The sequence below is a fragment of the Melospiza melodia genome, chromosome 6, assembly GCF_035770615.1.
Source record: "Melospiza melodia melodia isolate bMelMel2 chromosome 6, bMelMel2.pri, whole genome shotgun sequence".
Taxonomy (NCBI): domain Eukaryota; kingdom Metazoa; phylum Chordata; class Aves; order Passeriformes; family Passerellidae; genus Melospiza; species Melospiza melodia.
The window spans coordinates 74,334,028-74,352,175 of record NC_086199.1 but is presented as its reverse complement, the minus strand read 5'-3'; the positions used below and the strand labels follow the sequence as shown (position 1 = coordinate 74,352,175).

At 36.0% G+C, this 18,148-nt stretch overlaps 1 protein-coding gene across 8 annotated transcripts in view; it reads left to right on the top strand.

The window, feature by feature from the left end:
* PCNX1 (pecanex 1) overlaps window positions 1-18,148 on the top strand; it is an 88,861-nt gene that overhangs the window by 21,758 nt on the left and 48,955 nt on the right. For 3 of the 8 annotated variants that reach the window (XM_063159199.1, XM_063159197.1, XM_063159205.1), the window contains exons 7-8: window positions 9,470-9,602; window positions 14,101-14,285. The exons of 2 other annotated variants lie outside the window; for them this stretch is intronic. In XM_063159199.1, coding sequence (XP_063015269.1) covers window positions 9,470-9,602; window positions 14,101-14,285 — 318 coding nt within the window. The remainder of the gene's footprint in view (window positions 1-9,469; window positions 9,603-14,100; window positions 14,286-18,148) is intronic. 3 more of the 8 variants (XM_063159201.1, XM_063159200.1, XM_063159198.1) reach the window with 2 other exon arrangements.

The window sequence follows — 18,148 nt, the reverse complement described above, 5'->3', positions numbered from 1 at the left end:
CTTGTGGAATTTTCAAAGGTCAATACCTACCAGATAATCTAGATCTTTACATCTAGGTGGACAAACCCTTCATAAAATTCTATTTTATATCAGGACAAGTATTTTTAACAAACTATGGCAAATTTGACTGTTCCTATTATGTAGACTGCCTAAAAAAATATAGTGATTAATCTTATAAAGGTTTCCAGCTCACAGTGAGATAGGATGTGTAACCAATAGTGAGGTTTTCTTTTGGTTTTGTTTGGAGGTTTTGTGGAGTTGTTTTTGTGGTGTGCCTCCCAATATTAACAAAACAGCTATAAAAATAAGTGCAATTAATTTCTGGGAAGTAAAAGAAAGTGTGCCACACTGAAGTTCAGCTGTGTATTGATTATTGATGAATTTTGACTGGTTTACAGTTAGTTCAGACCTATTTATACGCCTTCACTTTAATGATGTATGCAGATTTGGTTTTTGGGTTTTTTAACTTTTTCTGTTATTCCTAGTAACAGATTTTTGCAGTAGCTTTAATAAAACAGTCAAGGTTACTCTTCTAGTACTAACCATAGAAGCTAAACACATTCTTCCTAAGGCCTTGTTAAAGTGAGAACTCTCCATGTCTACTTAGAGTAATGTGACTAATAAAAGGTCTCCCTTATGTATTTACCATTTACCATTTTGACTGTATGCTTTCCTTAGCACAAAATTTGATTTCACTCTGTTTTGTGTTGTTACTGCTTAAAGCTATTAAGATTCTCGCTTTACGTGCAAAGGAGGATTAACATAACTTAAGTTTTAGAACATGTCAGACTTTGTACTTTGTATGTGCTTACTAATTGTCAGTAGGCTGAAAGAATTAATGTAAGACAGATGCTGAATATCGTGAAATACTTGAATTGCTCTTTTGAAAAAGTTTGTCTTCCCTGCCATTTCATTGAGTGAAATTTCAAAGTAATCTTAAAGGTACAAATCTATAGCAGCTTAAGCTGGAAAGGCTTGCTGTCATTCTTGCTGGCCTGATCCATTTCCAGTTTTCAAATGGCCATTATGTAAAATTTTGGTTGTTAGTATTTTTAATAAATGGCAAATATCCAAGCTGTACTTCTCAGTGGATTGCAGGCTGTCTTTAAGAAGCAATCTGGAATTGAGTTCTCTGCATCTGCTGACATGATATGGTTAATAATACTAGCTTTATATTGGTTCTTCCTAAGAGAAAAGGAAGTATTTGCTTTATGATTGTAAGAAATGAATGTCATTCTGCCCTCCCCCTTTTTCTTTTTGAAAGCAGAACAAATTTTTCTTTAGCACTGCTTAAACATTTACTCAGTCTTGTCTAGCAGCAAGGCAGCAATTACATTGCATTTATTTGTTCATGATCAATCTAATTCTTTCATAGTGTCCTTCTTTACTGGATTTTCTCTTGTGTGCGTTTGTTGGATAGTTTTCCCCACAATTTATGGCTTATATTACAAGTTTTGTAACATCTGTATCTTTAATTGTGGATTTCTTCTTTAGGCTTACCCATGACTAATATTAATGAGAGAAAATGTTTTAACTGTTTAGAATCAAAGTGCTTTATAGCCAGTATTTCTTACTACTGAGATGTATTCATCTTTTGGGAGGTTTTTAAAGACATACCTGTGTAATATATATACATCTCATGTGTATATATGTACAGCATTTTTTTTGAGAAAATTAAGAAATTATTTTATTTACTTGTTACAAGTGAATTACAGAATCAATTTGGTTTGGATTTTCATAAGATCAGGGGATATTGATTTGGTGTGATTTTTTGAAGTAGTCTGGTCCAATCTCTTGCTGAAGGATTATTTTATAATTTTATATAAATATTTTTAAATGTCTGTGACTGCTTATGGTAACTTTCTGAAACAAATAATTAACAGATGCACACAGGATAACTGAAAGACTGATATTAGTACCACCTCCTTTTTTCCAGTCAGCATTCAGTTTCTGTTTTTCAGATATTATTTAAATCAATAATTATAACTTCATTTTATCCTTCAATCTTTAGAGACTAGATATATATTCTTGTTCATGTAACTGCTAAAATGTGTGTCTTAATGGATATGGTCTTTACTAATCTACTAAGCAGGATGTTGTACAAACTTGTACATATTTCACTTCTGCAGATACAACTTAGTACTTTCATTTCTGTATTATTATGCCAGGAAGTGGTGAATGACTCACTTGCTGTGAGATAGTATGTGCATTTGAATAGCAATTGCAATTCATTAAAATGCAGAGAAACAGCATCTGGAAATTCTGAAATTGTGTGTGTGGTGGATATATAATAAAAAAAAAGGAAGACGTCTTATGGTAGTTGTTATCCTCGTTCAGCTGTTCAGACTCCAGAAGTAGCTAGTGAATTGATGAGTCGTGGGTTAGTTGCAGTTGCTCCACTGTATGGTGATATTCTGGAAATACCCTCTTTGCACTGTCCTGTGCCTGGTTTCTGTCAGATGTGTGCTGTTTCTGGATTGCTGTTTGTAACCATTTAAAGAACCACCATAATGCTGTATGTAACACGGTGATGTTTTGTAAAACTTGAGCTGGCCTGAAAAGTCAAGTGTTCTCTCCAGTTCTATATTAATTGTAAAAGATGTGCTCTTTAAGTTGCTGCTCTGTTTTACAGCTTGCTGCAATTTAAGGTTGATTTACTTTAAGTTCTTAAGATGCATACCCTTTTGTAAATAAAACTGCATGTAGTGTGATGCATTTTTCCTTCTGTACATTGCATAGCAATATTGAAGTAACAGCTCATACAGTTTTCTGTCTTTTGAGGTCTGCAGTACATCTCTACAGACAGGCAAAATAGGGCTTTGTGAATTTGGATTAGTCTTGTGTTTCATATGATGTATGGAAACCTGTTCACCTCTTCAGTCTGTATTTGTACATACATGGTTAATGTGTCTGCCTGCAATTAAAAAGTGCAGTTCTGTTACTCAGCCAATGGTCATGGCAGCTGCTGGCAACATATGACTTTTCCCTTCTATACTGATGTTGCACATGGTCTGTGTCATTGATTTGCCTGTTTTGCAGAGCTGTTCCATGCTTCTGATGGCTTTAGTTTTTGCTACATTTTCCTGCAGATAGAATGAATATAATTACAGAAGATGGGGCTTCTGATCTTGTTTTCTGTGTGTCTACCAGTTCATGCTCAAACTGCTAAACCAAACAGTCCTGCATCAGAAACTGGAGTTTAGAAATCATAGAAACTGGAAAATGTGTAAAGTTCCTGTGATCAGGTTGTGTGTATGTTGGCTGTCTCTATTTGTGTGTTCAGCAGAACCGTGCTGTAACTGGACCCAGGTAAGCAGATCAGCAGTAGAAAGGGCTCTCATCTTAGAAGCATTTTACTGTATTGTCACAGCTTTTGTGTGTGAGTTTTACAGAATTTCCTCTGATGTTGAATATCTTGTCATCTCAGTCAAGGTCAGATTGCTACCTTTAAGCACTAAAAGATGCCGGCAGTGTTAGAAATTATATATGAGGCTACTATAGAATTTCTACAGTTCTGGAACTTACCAATGAAATAACACTTGAAATGCATCTTGCATCTATTAATTGTTAACCACTTCCTAGTAAGGCAGAATTTTAGTACATTTTGTGCAGACTCAATCCTGTGTTTTTTCCCATATGGATGATATGGGAAAAACATAGGCTTTCATTAGATGACTTTTGCTTGATTTGGGAAGAGTGGTTCCATTTTGTTGACCTGTGTTGTTCATGTATTTGCTAAGTATTCATCTCAAACAGGAGTTGAATAGGAATTTTTGGAATTAGATAAAATATCAAAAATCTGTCAGTTGTGATGGAATCGCTCACATTGCTGCAAAATGTATCTGTGAGATAAAACTCATTCATTTATTGAAGTTGGCCACTAATTAATGTTTGGGGTTTTAGTTAAGGCTATGGAATGCAAACATCACTTTCTGTGTATCATGTGCTAGCATCCTATGCCACATATGCTGGTAACACTGTGTTTTGAAGATGTACAGCATCTTTTCCTTTAGGACAATAAATCTAAACACAAAGTCAGAACTAACTTTAATAAAGATTAATGTCAATTATGAACATTTGTCTGCTACATGAATATAATACTAGGTATTGATATCCAAACTCTGGGATTTAGGGTCTGCATTGGGCAGGGGGTCAGATGGATTTTAGCTTTATTTTTTGACCTGAAGTACATCAGCATTATATTCAAGAGGTCTATGTGAGCAGCCCAGTGTTTTTAAAAGTGGAATCATTCAAGTAGGAAGTTCAATGAAGTAGGATAAGTAAGACTCCTAGTTCTATCTTTGGCCTTAGTATAAAAATTTTACTGGCAAGCTGGTCTGTAAAAATGTTTGGTTCAGAATTCAAACCAGATGGTTTTATTGTCCTGCTTTGTTCCTTCCTTGATAGGGTTTTGCTTTTCAGGTTGTTGTAGTGACTGTTTTGACATAATTGTAAATATATCTTCAGGCTAGCTTCAGACTTACTTTTTTTCTTTTTTATAAACAAAACCACAAAATTGAAGTCCTGGGCTTTACTTTCTTTCCCGAATTGTGTGTTGTTTTCTTCTGCACTATTTTCTAGCAGAAGTTTGTAACTTGGAGATACCACACTGTTCTTCATTGTTTCTCCTTTGCTGCACACATCTCTGTTCTTCAGAAATAGTCATTAGTGATATTTTTCATTAAATATTCACAGTAAGTTATAATACTCTGAGCCAATATTTTGATTTTTTTATCAGAGAAGTGTAAGTAATCCCTGCAGCTGTAGGTTTTATTAAGATGCATAATAACATGGTGATTAACAACTCCGTACTGAAGATATGGACTGAACAGACTGCTTCTTTCTACTTGGGTATCTTTCAAGTGTGGTTTTAATATAGTGGTAGGGCATGTGAAGATAAACTATAAATGCCTCAGCCATGAGGAGAACAGTAGTGCTAACCCATAAATGCATGTGAAGTACATCTCAGGTTTCAAACACAAATGAGATATAGGTGCGCAATAGAGGAGAACAGCATTTCAGCTGTTGGGTTTGGCAAAATACGTTCTGTCTTCGAAGAATTTTATTGCTTACTTGCATTTGCAAATTTCATTGCTTATGTGAGTACATGAGCCATAAACTATTCATTCCAGCTCTTGCTGAGAACATGTAGGCTTAGTAATTAGTGATTGAAAATAGATCTGTTTCTCATTTGATAGTGTGAGAAAGGGCATGTCCAAACATCACTCAGGTTCTGTGCCTACCTCTAACCATGCTTAACCTGAATAATGTTCAAAACCATCTAGGCTTTAAGTGATGGGGGAGGGGTGCTGGGTTTTTAGCTGTGGGTTTTTTTTCCTTTTTTTTCCTCAGAAGAGTGAGGGAGACTTTCTGCTGTGGTAGTTTTTTTTTTCTTGCTGGCTTTCTAGTTAGAATGATTGCAATTTTTGTCCTAAGAACTTTATGGTTTTCCACATGGATACTTCACCCTTGTATTTGTTTCATACCACATCTTTCCACGAATCTTCTTATGAAATTTTTTTCTATATTTCAGAATTTTATCTAAGGCACTGGGTTTAGCATTTTTTTGTAGCAAAATAAAATGGTCTTATTGATGCAATAAAATTATGTCAGTTCTGCTTTTTCATGTTGTGCTGCTTAGGCTTCTCTCTTCTGAATTCTGGTTAAAAGCAGCGTTAGGTAGGTGCAGGGAGATGTTGCAAATGTTTTGGCTTGTTCTTATGTAAACGTTCCTGTTCAAAGGAAAATATTTGTACTTTGTTTCTTACAGCTAGGTGTCTTATACAGCAGTTGGACAGTTGTAGAATAAAACTGTGAGTCTTTAGGTTCTGTTTAAAACTTAGTAAAACTGCAGAAGTAAGCATAAAAAGGTTCAATATAAAGCATCTTTCCAAGTTTCTGATGACAAAATTTTATCCTCATGACATTTTAAGCCTGTAACTGTTTCCAGTCAGAAGTGTTAAACAAGTTAATTTTAATGCAACTGCATGCTAACAGATATTCATTAACAGTTACAAGTGTCATCGTTTCTTCTTTGAAAAGAGTTGTATTATATTTGGAAATAGGCATGTGAGGGGTTAAGTTTGCTACAAGGTTGTCACTAGGTCTCCACTTCTTAATTGATCTCTGGGGTGTAGGTTTATATTTTTAATTTGTGCACCTTGAACTTCAAACATGATTTTTGTGTTCTTGAGAGTAGATAGTGCTGGGGACTCATATTCAAATGACAGCATGCAGAGGAAATGCTCGAATTTCTTGATATTAAGTGCAGTGACTCAGCATAGAAGCACAGAATAAAAAACATAGAATAAAACAACATAGAACACCTTTTAACAAACATTCTGTAAGCTGAAAAACTTGTTTTCCTCTACTGATTAAATTGAAGTAGGCATGAGCTTTAGAAGTATTACCTGTGTTATCTCTTCCTGTTACATCTAGATTTTGTACATTACTAGATGTTGGATATTACATTGGACTCTAGGATAAGTTGTAAGCAGTGTTAGAGAAGTGTATGTGACATCATAAATATTAAAGCTTATTTGTGTTGAAATGTGATAGAAGTCCTCTCATATCATGGTAGAGGGTAAGTTAGGAACTTTGTCTTCCTACTGGTGAACTCACAAGCAGTTGCCCTCCTCCTTCTCAATAAAGGCAAGTAGAAACACAAATAATACAAATTAACATAAAGAGCTTTCCATAATGGTATGTGTACATTTTAAATTGTATGTCTTCTGTGAAATTATATTAAAAACAGAAACTGACTGAAAAGTCTTGGGGAAAACTGAGCAAACCCGGGGGGCCAGTACAATAAACAAAACCAAACCACAGCTCCTCTGGTTTTCCTTTTCACCCAAAAGCAAACTTTGAGCAGTTTAGCTTTCTACACTTTATACTAATCCTTTCTGCTCAGCTAGCCTTTTTTTTTTAACTTCTTTGGTCATGTTTTCTACATGCAGCTTCTTGTAGTGTTGTGTAATGTTAGCAGACTTGAGCTTGTTGGTCTGAACAGCCCTGCAGTCTTTTCAAAGGAACTTGTAAACTTGTGTAGTGACCCTGAATGGCACCACCTACATTCCGGAAGAATATGTATAAAAGATGTGCATTGAACAAAATTTCAAAATGATAAATCAAGAATCTTGTGGTAAAACAGGTAGAAAGCTACACCAAAATCTACTTTGACTTGTAAAACCTAAAATGAAATAATAAAAGGTTAGAAAATGCTAAAGCTGTTTGCCTCTACAGCTTTGAATTGAATCCCCAATTATATATTAGGTGTTTTTTAAATTTTCTTTTATTCTTATCTTCAAGTGTGTTTGTATAGCTGGCTTTCTCACTGGACACTGCCTCACTTAGTTCTTGAGACTTGCTTTAGTGTTAAATTTGAGCTATATAGGGAGGACCTATCGTGTTTTCATAATCTCTGTTTCAGTTGTTGCAGAATGCTGACAGATATCTGTCAGTGTTAAGTATGCTACCTTAAAGAATTGCACTTGAATGCTGCTTTTACTAAGTAGTTACAAGTAGTAATTAAGATACGATGCTGATGTTTACCATCTTAATGGCAATTCAGATATTTACATTTCAGTTAAGACTAGTCACTGTTCCCTTATTTTGTGGTGCTTAACTGTGGTCTGATTACCAGAATCAGTGGAAACTGTGTTGTAAATAAGAATTTTTTATGTTGATGTGTATCCTAGAAAAAATGAGCTTTATAAATTATAATACAAAATTAATGGGCGGTTTTGACCTTGTGTGTCAGGATTCAGTCTGTCTTGTTTAGTGTGGTTTACTTGCTTTGTACTTCAAGTGTGAGAGCTGCAAAGAAATGCTTAAAGAAATTAGGCAGTGTATTAAAATAAAGCTGTATATTAAACTACACAAGAAACTTCTTGCTGAAATACCCTAAAAAGGTAGTATGAACTATTGATGCTTAGAATTGTAAAAACACTTGGGGAGGAATGAGGAGAAAATGAGCAAACCCCTGTTTTTTCTGAAAGTACAGAAAGTGTTGATTTTAACATCTATAGTTTTGATAATTAAATCCTTGTAGCTTGAATGTTGGTGTTAAAGTAAATCTCTTTATGTAGCTTCTTTTGTTTTAAAGCAAGCTATAAATTGAAGTTTCAGACAGAGAATTCATTTGATAACCTGGGGTTTGTGTGTGAATTAAACTCTTGTTTCAGCCTTTATTACTTGAGCTATGGCAGTAGCACACAGCAGTAGTAGGTTGCTGTAGGTTGTTGTTCCCTGTAGACCAGCATTAGAGTCTTTGCTGGTAAGTGTTGAAAGTTTAATGGCAGCAGTGTTGTAACTTGAAGTGTGCTGAAGTGCATATGGGCTGCTCTGCCTGTAGTATTCCTGCCATTGCTCTGTGGGGTTTTTTGGGTCTTTTTCATAGGGGGGAGAGGTGGTGTTTGTTTTTTCTTTGTTTGACACATTCTTGGTTTTCTAACTCTAGTAACAGGCTTCTTGGCCACCAAGTTGTGACTTCCCTGTCAAGATTGTGATTTTCTTCTTGCACTGACATCATGTCAATTTTTTTTTTCTCTTCCACTTGCCTGCCAAACCCTATTTTCTCTGCTGCCCATTCATTTGAGCTCTTTAGTGCTCTGCATTCAAATTGACTAGGAGCTTCCTTGGCTCAGGAGGAAGACTTCTCAGATTGTAGACACACCATGAAGCAGTCCAAATCTGAAATTGTTCAGATTGTAGAGCTTAAGGAGCACAGGTGTTTTTTGGGGGATAACATGTGGATAAGTATTTTAATCCCTTGAGTACATACAAACTGTTTCTTACGATGTTGCTTTATAAATTTGAACCAAACCTTTTGTTTGGGGACCTGAAATAACAAAACCATTAGTCCTTAAAAATAAGTTATTCTCTTACTTATTCTCAACCTCCTGCCTCTGTAATTTATGTTGTAATGAGCACAGAAGGAGCAGCATGTATCCCTTGATGCTTATGAGAAAAAAAAGCTACTCGTTGTGTCCCCTGGAAGAGTTGTGATGAGGTTGATCTCAACCCTGCCTATTTGGCAGAAGTTAAAAAATTGGGAAGATTATGGTGAGAAGTGGTAGACAACTTTGCCAGGTAGTTCTTCAGGCTTCTCCTTAATGATCTGTTCAGTGAGATAAATGGGGAGATCTGGCATCTCTTCCTTCCATGCATAAACGGCAAAGATCTGGAATATCCAACCTCTTTTGCAACCTAGCTGTTTGGATCTGGGGTTTAAAAAACGTGAGCTGTATATTCAGGAACACTCCCCCAACCCCCAGGTCTTTGCTAATAACTGTGTGTTGTGATCCTGTCTCAAGGCAGCTTGTTTGAACAGCTAGGACATAAGCTACTTGTGTTGTTGTGAGTCAAGTTGGTTAACTTGGGGAGGGTCAGAGGGAAGAAAGGAGTCTTAAGTTGCTGTTGACGTGACTAGGATGGGTTCGTATTTGACCTGAAGTCTGTCTTGATGCAGCAGCACAAGCCAGCGAGGAGACTGTCACATTTCGCCGTGAACGCAGCACATTTAGGCGTCAGGCAGTACGACGCCGGCACAATGCAGGGAGTAACCCTACCCCTCCTACATTGCTCATCGGATCACCCCTCAGGTAGGGTATCTAAATGTTCCACCATATTTAGCATGCATGCAGCAGACCACTTCCCCACACCCACCAGTGTTGCCAGAAAAGCACTTTTTACTTCCTTCCCCACCATAACCTCCTTGAGCTGTCACTGCATGTCACTGTGGGCTTGTTGAATTGTGCATGTGTATGTGGCACTATTTTAAAAATGGTCAGGATAGTCAGTCTCTAACATAGCTGTTTTCAGATTGATATAAAAATTAACTAATGCTAACAAACTTAGCCTCAGTGATTTTAATCAACAAACTTCTGAAACTTTTAGAAAACTTTTACTTTCAATCAAGAAGAGAAACCCAAGAAAATAGTATCAGCACTCCCCATTTTGGTTTTCATCTCTTGAATAATGTAGGCATTGGGGACTAGTACTGTGATCACTTTTCACCTTTGTAGATTGTGAGAGATAAGCAAAATGACAGAACTTGTATAAAGAGCTAAATACATACTCAAAAAGAGACTCCAAATCTAAAATACTGGTAAACTTTTATGAAGATCTTGTATCTTTTGCAGCAAAAGAGGAGTATTGAAGTGAATAGAATGCCCAGTATTGCTTAGTGTGAAATCTAATTGTGTGGCACTTTGCATGCCTTAGCAATGTTTAAAATGTACTGTGTACATGTGTCTGAGGAGTCCCCCAGCCTTTACTGGCCCCTGTGTTTACAAGGCTGAGCCTAGTGATTTGTTACATACAGCAGCTCTGTTTGTTCAGTCAGCCTGAACAGTAGAAACAGCAGCCACAATAAGTTTTTAAACATGTGTTTTAAGTCTTTAAATTTCTTGGTTGCTTATTGAATTGGAGAATCTGGTGAGGAGAGCATGGCCTGTAGAAGAAGGAACAGTTCCCTATAAGTATTGAAGTAATTCTTCCTTTAGTTACATGATAAATATGTAGGAGTAATTGCATATTTTATATATTCTTAATGATCTTCCTTTGTATGCTAAATTGTTTTTGTGTTTTGGGAATATTTATGTAATTTTTTCAACTAGGAAAACCTGTAGAAACGGAACAAATAAAAAGGAAATACCTTACAATAGAGGGTGATAGAGGAATTGTGCCATCTTTGTCACACCACTAAAATATTTGAGGACTACTTTTGCAAATTTTTCTCAGGCAGGGGGAGTGTAAGAATGGTACCTAAAAATCTAACAGATGAAGGATTGACTTCTGTCATATCAAGGACTGAAACTAGTTAGGTGTGGTTTTAGTGGCTAGTGCAATATGAAGTAGTAATCATGTAATTTTAGATTTTTCTTTGTTAGGCTTTTGGTCTTGCTGAATGTAGGGTGTTCAACTTCAAGCTAGTGATTTACTTCATAGTGAAGGATGATAAAACTTTGTCTTCTTTCAGATCACTTTTGCTTTATCTGGTTGCTTTCACGTGCCTCTGAGTTTGTTTTTCCTTTTTTTTTTTTTTTTTTTTGTAAAGGAGGGTAGTGCAGCTTTGTGTATTGCAGCATAAGAGGCTGTGCAGACTAATGAAAGCTTCTTAACTGTGTATTAGTTAGAAAACTGTTTTCTTTCTTGTAGGTATAGACTAAAACAGTCTGTTTTAAACTGTGGTTGACAGCAGCCTTATTTCCACACGCTAGTGCAGTCAATAAGGTTCCCATGGCTTAAGCTTGACTTCAGTGAGAGACTGTGAAGTAACTTTGTGAACTTTGTGAATCATGGATTTCACTTTGTGAAGTGGGAGTATCTCTTTAATCAGACAAGATGTTCAAGGGTAAAAAAGCAGATTAAATGTTCTAGCCTTGCATTTCCTCTAAGCATCTTCATTATCTAAATTTGTTCTATTTTAAATTAAAAGCCACCCAACACTGCTTACTGTACTTTCTCCAACATAATGACATACATTATCAAAAATGCTTTATAATATAAACATAGTCAGAATTGAATACTTATTGAGGGTAATTTACTCAAAGTACTTTTCATGATGCTAAATGACTGTCACTTGGAGTCTAGTTAAATTGCTAACCAAACACCAAAGTGCTTTTATATTTGTTTGACACAAATTCATTTGAGCTGTCAACTGTGCAATGTATCTGAAATAAAATGTATTAATGTTCTAATTTCTAGGTGAACAGTCTAAAAATACCCTTTCCTTTACATGGGTAGCTTAATTTTAGTGTAAATTCTGTGTTACTGGAAAGAGGAAACCCTTAAGAAATATTTAATTAAATCATGCCTAAGGAGCAAATGTGAAGAAAGACAGAGACATTTTTAGGCAGTTACCACTTAGAAGTTTTCAAAATGTTGCTGCAATTGTACTGACATCACAACTGTATGCTGTTGGTGAGCTGCCCCAGTCTAGTTTCTGATGCTGCTAATCCATGACTTCAGATATTAAACTTATAAGGGTATTAGATTTACTAATCTTCAGTTGCGCTGATGTTATGTGTTTCTTATCCTTGCCAGCAAAACTTTAATCTTCTAACTCTGTCATAAAATTGGATGTTGGGGGAATGTTCCCTAGGACCTGTTGAGTTAAACCTGATTTCTTTTTTAATTTCCTGTCCATGATTGCCATTACTTTTCACTTCCTCTGTGAAATATTTAGTAAAAGAGACAATGGCATTATGTAGGCGTGTCTTTGGCAACGGTAGACAAGTTAAACCTGGTCTAGTAAATTCTGTTGATTGGATACTAAATTAGACACAAGATTATTTTGCCTAGTAACCTAATAAAACAAACCCTAAATGCACCATAAAACACCATCCACCCCTGCTTTTGTCCTGTCTAAATGTCAGTAGTGTTTTGGGCACTTCAAAAATAAGTGTTCATTGGTGTCCCATGTAGTCAATGGTGTATGCATGTGTGTAATTGACTGTATGAAGCAGAATTTTATTGTTGTAATAATCAGGGAGAGAATAAGCCGTTTTTCTTTTGCAGTTGGTTGAGATGGATCCTTTGATGGGATTTTTTAATTGTGACAGATGTGGATAACTATTCAACGGGCAGCTGTGTACATATCTCTTGAGATGTGTACCTGCTGTTTATGGCAAAGCAGTATTGCTTAGCATTAGTTTGGTGTTGCTTAGGAAGGCACTGAAAGTTGGCACATCCATGAACTTCCTTAGGGCTTCTGTTGCTGCACAGCTCACTGAAAGCCTTATGTACTGCAGCAAAACATTGAATTTAAATTTTAGGTTAAAATGTTAGAACACAGTAAATAATGAGTTGCAGTTCTTCCTGAGCTGTGTGCATGTCTGCATTATTTTGCATGAGCTTTTCTTAACACCTGTTCTTATATCCATATTTTGTTTTCCAGTGATGCTCTAACAAAAGAACTGAAAAGTAGATGATGTAGAAAATACTGTTAAAAGCAAGTACATCAGATATAACCCTTCAACTCTTAGTAAGATCTTTTTTTTTTAGTTGCCTCATTTGCCAACTCTAGCATCATGCTGTAAATAGTGCTAAAACCAACAGGTGATATATATTGTTTTTCAAAAGAGAGTGTTTAAGCTGTTCTTCAGTCTTTAAAATACAAAATCTGAGATAGTGCCTCAGCTAATGTAACTTCTTTAAATCCACAAAATGAAGGGTAATAAAACCAGTGCTCTTGCAAAGATGGTGTGATATCAACTGTAAACATAATGTACTCTGACACTGTCATACCTGATATTATACAAGCTATTAAAACAATCTAACTTTTGTAAATTGTTTTATAAAGTTCATTTTGCAATTGAAGTCTGTGAAGAGGAGAATTAACATTTTTAAACATTGTCTGCTCATGGCTATGAGAAATGTACAAATTTCTCTGAAAGCCAGGTTGACTTTTAAAACCTTTGTTTTGGTGAGTAATAAAGCTTTTGCTGTAACTTCAAAATAACTTCAGAATCAACTTTAGTTTTGCCAATTAATAACTTTATATACAGAGTCTTAATTTGTTCAAAATAATTCTGAATCCAAATGTATTACTTCAGTTATTTACAAGGTCTGTGTTATCCTGTGCCTATTAACAAAGCTTAAAGATGTTTTCTAGTTAGTGTAAATTAATAAGAAAGGTAATATGACTAAGAAAAAAGCCCTAAACAGCTGATCAGGTCATACTTGAATAAGCAAAAAATGGTTGTGAAAAGACTGGAATAGTCAGTAGTAAATATAGGTGATACCTCAGGTTAGCCTGTAGTTAAACTAACTGGCAGTAATTTGCTTTTGCACCCACAAGTTAAGACACAGAGGAATATATTTCTTGGGTGACTTGGGGAGATCTCAGAAAGCAATACTACTTCTAAGAAGTTGACAGCAGCACTGTCTCTAGATTACTGCCTCAACTAGGGCCTAAATACTCTGTTAGATAGGATGTAGGGGTTATTTTAATCCTAGCTGTTAACTGCTTAATGCTACTATTTAAAAAAAAAAAAAAAGATTTCCTCTTTAAACTGAAACACCTTGTTTTGCTTCACTTCTGGCTCTTTTGCACTTCTTCCTGGTAATGTGTCCCCAATGCGTGTTTTCTCGTAGCCTTCAAGATGGTCAGCAAGGCCAGCAGTGCTGCTCGCAGGTCAGAGTGCAGTCCTGCCCCCCTTCCCAGGCAGCTGTGCCCGGCGCTAGCGCCTCCTTGCTGGTGAGAAATGGGAGTGTCCACTTAGAAGCATCACATGCCACGGCATCTGCTGTAGGCGGTAGCAGTTTGCACGATGAACTTGGTATGCAGGCCTTATGTAACTTGGTGACATGGAAGTGTTAATACAGCAGATTTATTGGTAATAATGCACTGAAAAGCAGCTAATCTGAGCATTGTGTCTGAATCTTATAGGTGTGTTTCTAGGAAGAACGAAGAGCTATTTTGCTTCATTGAGCTATATTGCTCAATCACCTTTCCAGACAGTTTCTCTAACAAATGCGTGATAAGAAATAAGGAGTCATAGATACAAGTAGTGATGGTGTGAGAGCTTTCTTGATTTGAACAATGTTACACAAGTAATAAATCTTTCCTATGGTCCTGCAGGCAGTTGAGCAGAGATGGCGACTTTGGGGATCTTCTGGTTCCTGAAAAAAACCAACTTGTTATTGCTTCCAAGAATTCTTGATCTTACCTTTTTTAGATAAGATGTTTAGCTGCTGTTCAAAAAAAGAAACACTTATGTAAATGAATGCTTTGTTTTGAATGTACGTGTTAATTTAGGAGCTTGGTATTGGAAGTAAATCTAGACTCTTTCGTATGTCAAATGTCATCATTTTATGGAGCTTTATAGTGTCTTCTTAGTTCTTCATGGTCCATTTTATGTGGTATTCTTGATTATTGACTTCTTAATTAACTTCTGTACAGCTAATAAAATTGCTATGAAGAAGTTAAGACAGTCTTAATAAATGACTGATCTGCCACATAGTGCAGGGACCAGTTTGGAAAAATTCCTGGCAGGGATCTTTGCACCTATCTATAAATCACCTGAATTACTTATGACTTCATCATTAATACCTAACTCTTCTTTGAATTATTAAAATGGGCATCTTGAGCACTGACAATTATTAGTGATGGAATTTTGAGCAGCTGTCAGTGCTAATACCCTAAAAATAGAGGTTTGATCAGAACACTGACCAAACGTGTGTTTCAGACCTTTGTGTAAATAAAAGATAAGTGAGTTGTCTCTTACCCCACTAGAGGGGAAGACTCCATGAATTGAGAGTCTGTGGTAACCCTTTAAATGTGAGTTTGACTGAGTCTTCATTCTTCTGCATGAGTCTTCATTCTTTTGCATGATCTAGTGCAGGAAGAATGGAATATAAGCAAAACTGAAAGCCACCTTTACCTACTCTGAGATGTTTGATAAGACTTAACTACAAATGATATAAATACACATGATCTAGTTATCTAATAATTTTTGTTGAAGATTCTGTTGTTTTAATGTTTTTTAGGTAGAAGTGTTATTGTTTCAGTCTCAGTGCTTGTGTCTCTCAGCTATGAAAACTTGTTACATGAAGCCCATTTTTGAATTTAATTTGGACTCTTATTTCATATTGGAAATATAACTCTGAAATTGTTATACTGGTTATTTCTGTCCAAGTGTAAGGTTGAGCTGTATTCTTGAGGCCACCATTATTTATTTGAAGGATTTGGTTCCTCTTACCCAAAACAATACAGTTGAGTTCTGTAGAATTTGTCATTTAATATGCAATCTAGGTCTATGTTGTTTAGGAGATTGTAGTATTTGCTCTTTCAGAAATCAAAGTAGATCATATATAAAATTCAGCATGGCATTTAGACTCTGTAAAAAGGCATATTTGTTGTACTTTTTGTGCATTGGAGTCTTCAGAAATTAATGAGATTCAATTCTTCTGAAACTTTACCTGTACTGTGCCTGTATGGGACATCACGTTCTCTTTGGGAGGCACAAAACTTCTGGGATCTGCTAGATAAGAATCTGATGTATAACAGGGATTTGTTTCCTGTTTTGAGACTCTGAGCATCTAGTTTAGAATCCTTTGAGAGAAAGGAGCTATTATAGGCAGGATCTTCTTGTGTTATTTTAGGAAAATCAAATTTTCTAGTTTGTGTAGCAGGTTTTGTGGAACAGGTGCTATCTTTTGTTAAGAGTAAAATAGTTGGCAGAATGGTGCAAGCTTTCGTGTGTGTGATCCCTTTATCAGGCCTGACAAGAAAGTATCTTTCCTTATAAGTGGTATGTGGTTAGTTTGTTTGGGGGCTTTTGTTGGGTTGTTGGTTTTTTTTTAACCCTCAAGTCAGGGGTGAAGTAACACTATTTTTCTCTTTCCGTTGAGTCTAAGGCTCTTGGTTTTGCTATGTTATCCCAAAATACCTTGAAAAAATACAGTGAAAGATGACTGTAGTTTGTCTGTGGTTTGGGTTGGGAGAAGGTTGTAGTTTGATTTTCCCATGATCGGCATCAGAATAAAAATAAAAGCGATGAAGGAGCTATGACCAGTTCCTTGTTGCTGTGAAAATCCTTGTGACTGCCCAGGGGAAAAAAAAAAAACCATAGTGGCTGGGGAAATACCTGGAAACAAATCCTGGTTTACTCCAACTGGAAATATCAGTGACAAACATAGGTGGGGTTATATATCACTGTACAGTGCATAGAATAGTTTCTTAATTCAAATCCTCTTGGAAAAGCAAACAGGACACATATTCATTTACTGTAAAAGCCTTCACGTATAGGGCTCATGTTTTCCTTTACCAGTGCACTATCTATTTCTGCATTTTTTCTATTCACATTGATGTCAAGATGCAGCACTTAACAAGACACAAAATTTTTGGTTTTGTTTACTTTAAAGTTTCTTGTCTGATAATTTGATTCTGGTGGCTTATTTTACCAAGTATGAGCCTCACTATATTATACCTGACCCACACGCAGTCTGGTGATGAAACAGTTATCTTTAACTGGGCACTGCCCTGAGAGTAAGGCAGGAGATGCTTTGAGGCATTATCTTCAGTCTTCCAGGTTCAAAGTAGGAAGATTTTTATCAGTTATACTGTTGGAAGCTTGAGGGGGAAAGGAACTTGAAAGGATGGAAAAGGATCTTGATGTGGAGTGGTAAACATGAAGTAAATCATAGAAGGAATGCAGGATGGAAAGGAATGGTGGCAAACTAAATGCCATGATTATAGGCAGGATTAATGTCATTCAAATCTCAAAAGCAACAAAACATGTGCCGTGACTTAAGTGAATGACAGCTTTCAGAGCAGAGTGTGGCAGTACTGATTCTTTTTGTTCTGATAACTGATTGTTTAGACAGGTAGGTGGGATTTTTCAGCCCTTGCAGTGAAGGTTGATTAAATTAAAATTAGGTTTTGTCAAGTAGTTAAGAATCCAGGAACTGAGTTAGCAGAACAGATGCCCAGTGTCTGAGGCTGGGGTGAAATAACAGACTCTTGTCCTTGGCTAGATGATTTTTTTAAAATTGCTTTTGTGCTTAAAGAGAACTGCTCATCTAGAGCTTTACAAGACAATCATGGTGGTATGGTGGATCACTGGTTGTTTCGTTTATACAACAAGCAATGATCTTTCAGATTTAAATAATTTATGAAGCCAATTGAATGGTTTTGAACATCAAAACTTCCATGTAAAGATAAACATATACACTGGTTACTTATTAGATTAAAACCAATTTAGAAGCAGTCAGTCAGTACCTTTTGATAATTCAATAGATGTGATCTGTTTGGGATGGATGTGGGAGCATGTTCAAAGGTCCATATGGAAAATACATATTCACTTCCCATATTCCAATGGGAAATAGTCATGTTGTAGTCTGGAATTGGGGGTAATAGGTAAGTTACTCTTTTGACAAACTTCATATAGAAACAAAAAATGACCTACTTTGAAGTGTTCTAACTGAAAACATGGGCACCTTCATACCATAGCTAATGGTACAATTTTGACCTTTGGAAATAAAGCTCCTAGCAGTCTACCAAGAAGTCAAATTCTGATGACTTTGCTTTTGCTAACTAGGATTTTAAAAATACTGACTGAAGCAGTAGACAAATATTTGATCTAATGATGATGTAATTTCATCATGTCAGTAAACATTTGCATGTGAACTAGTCTGAGCA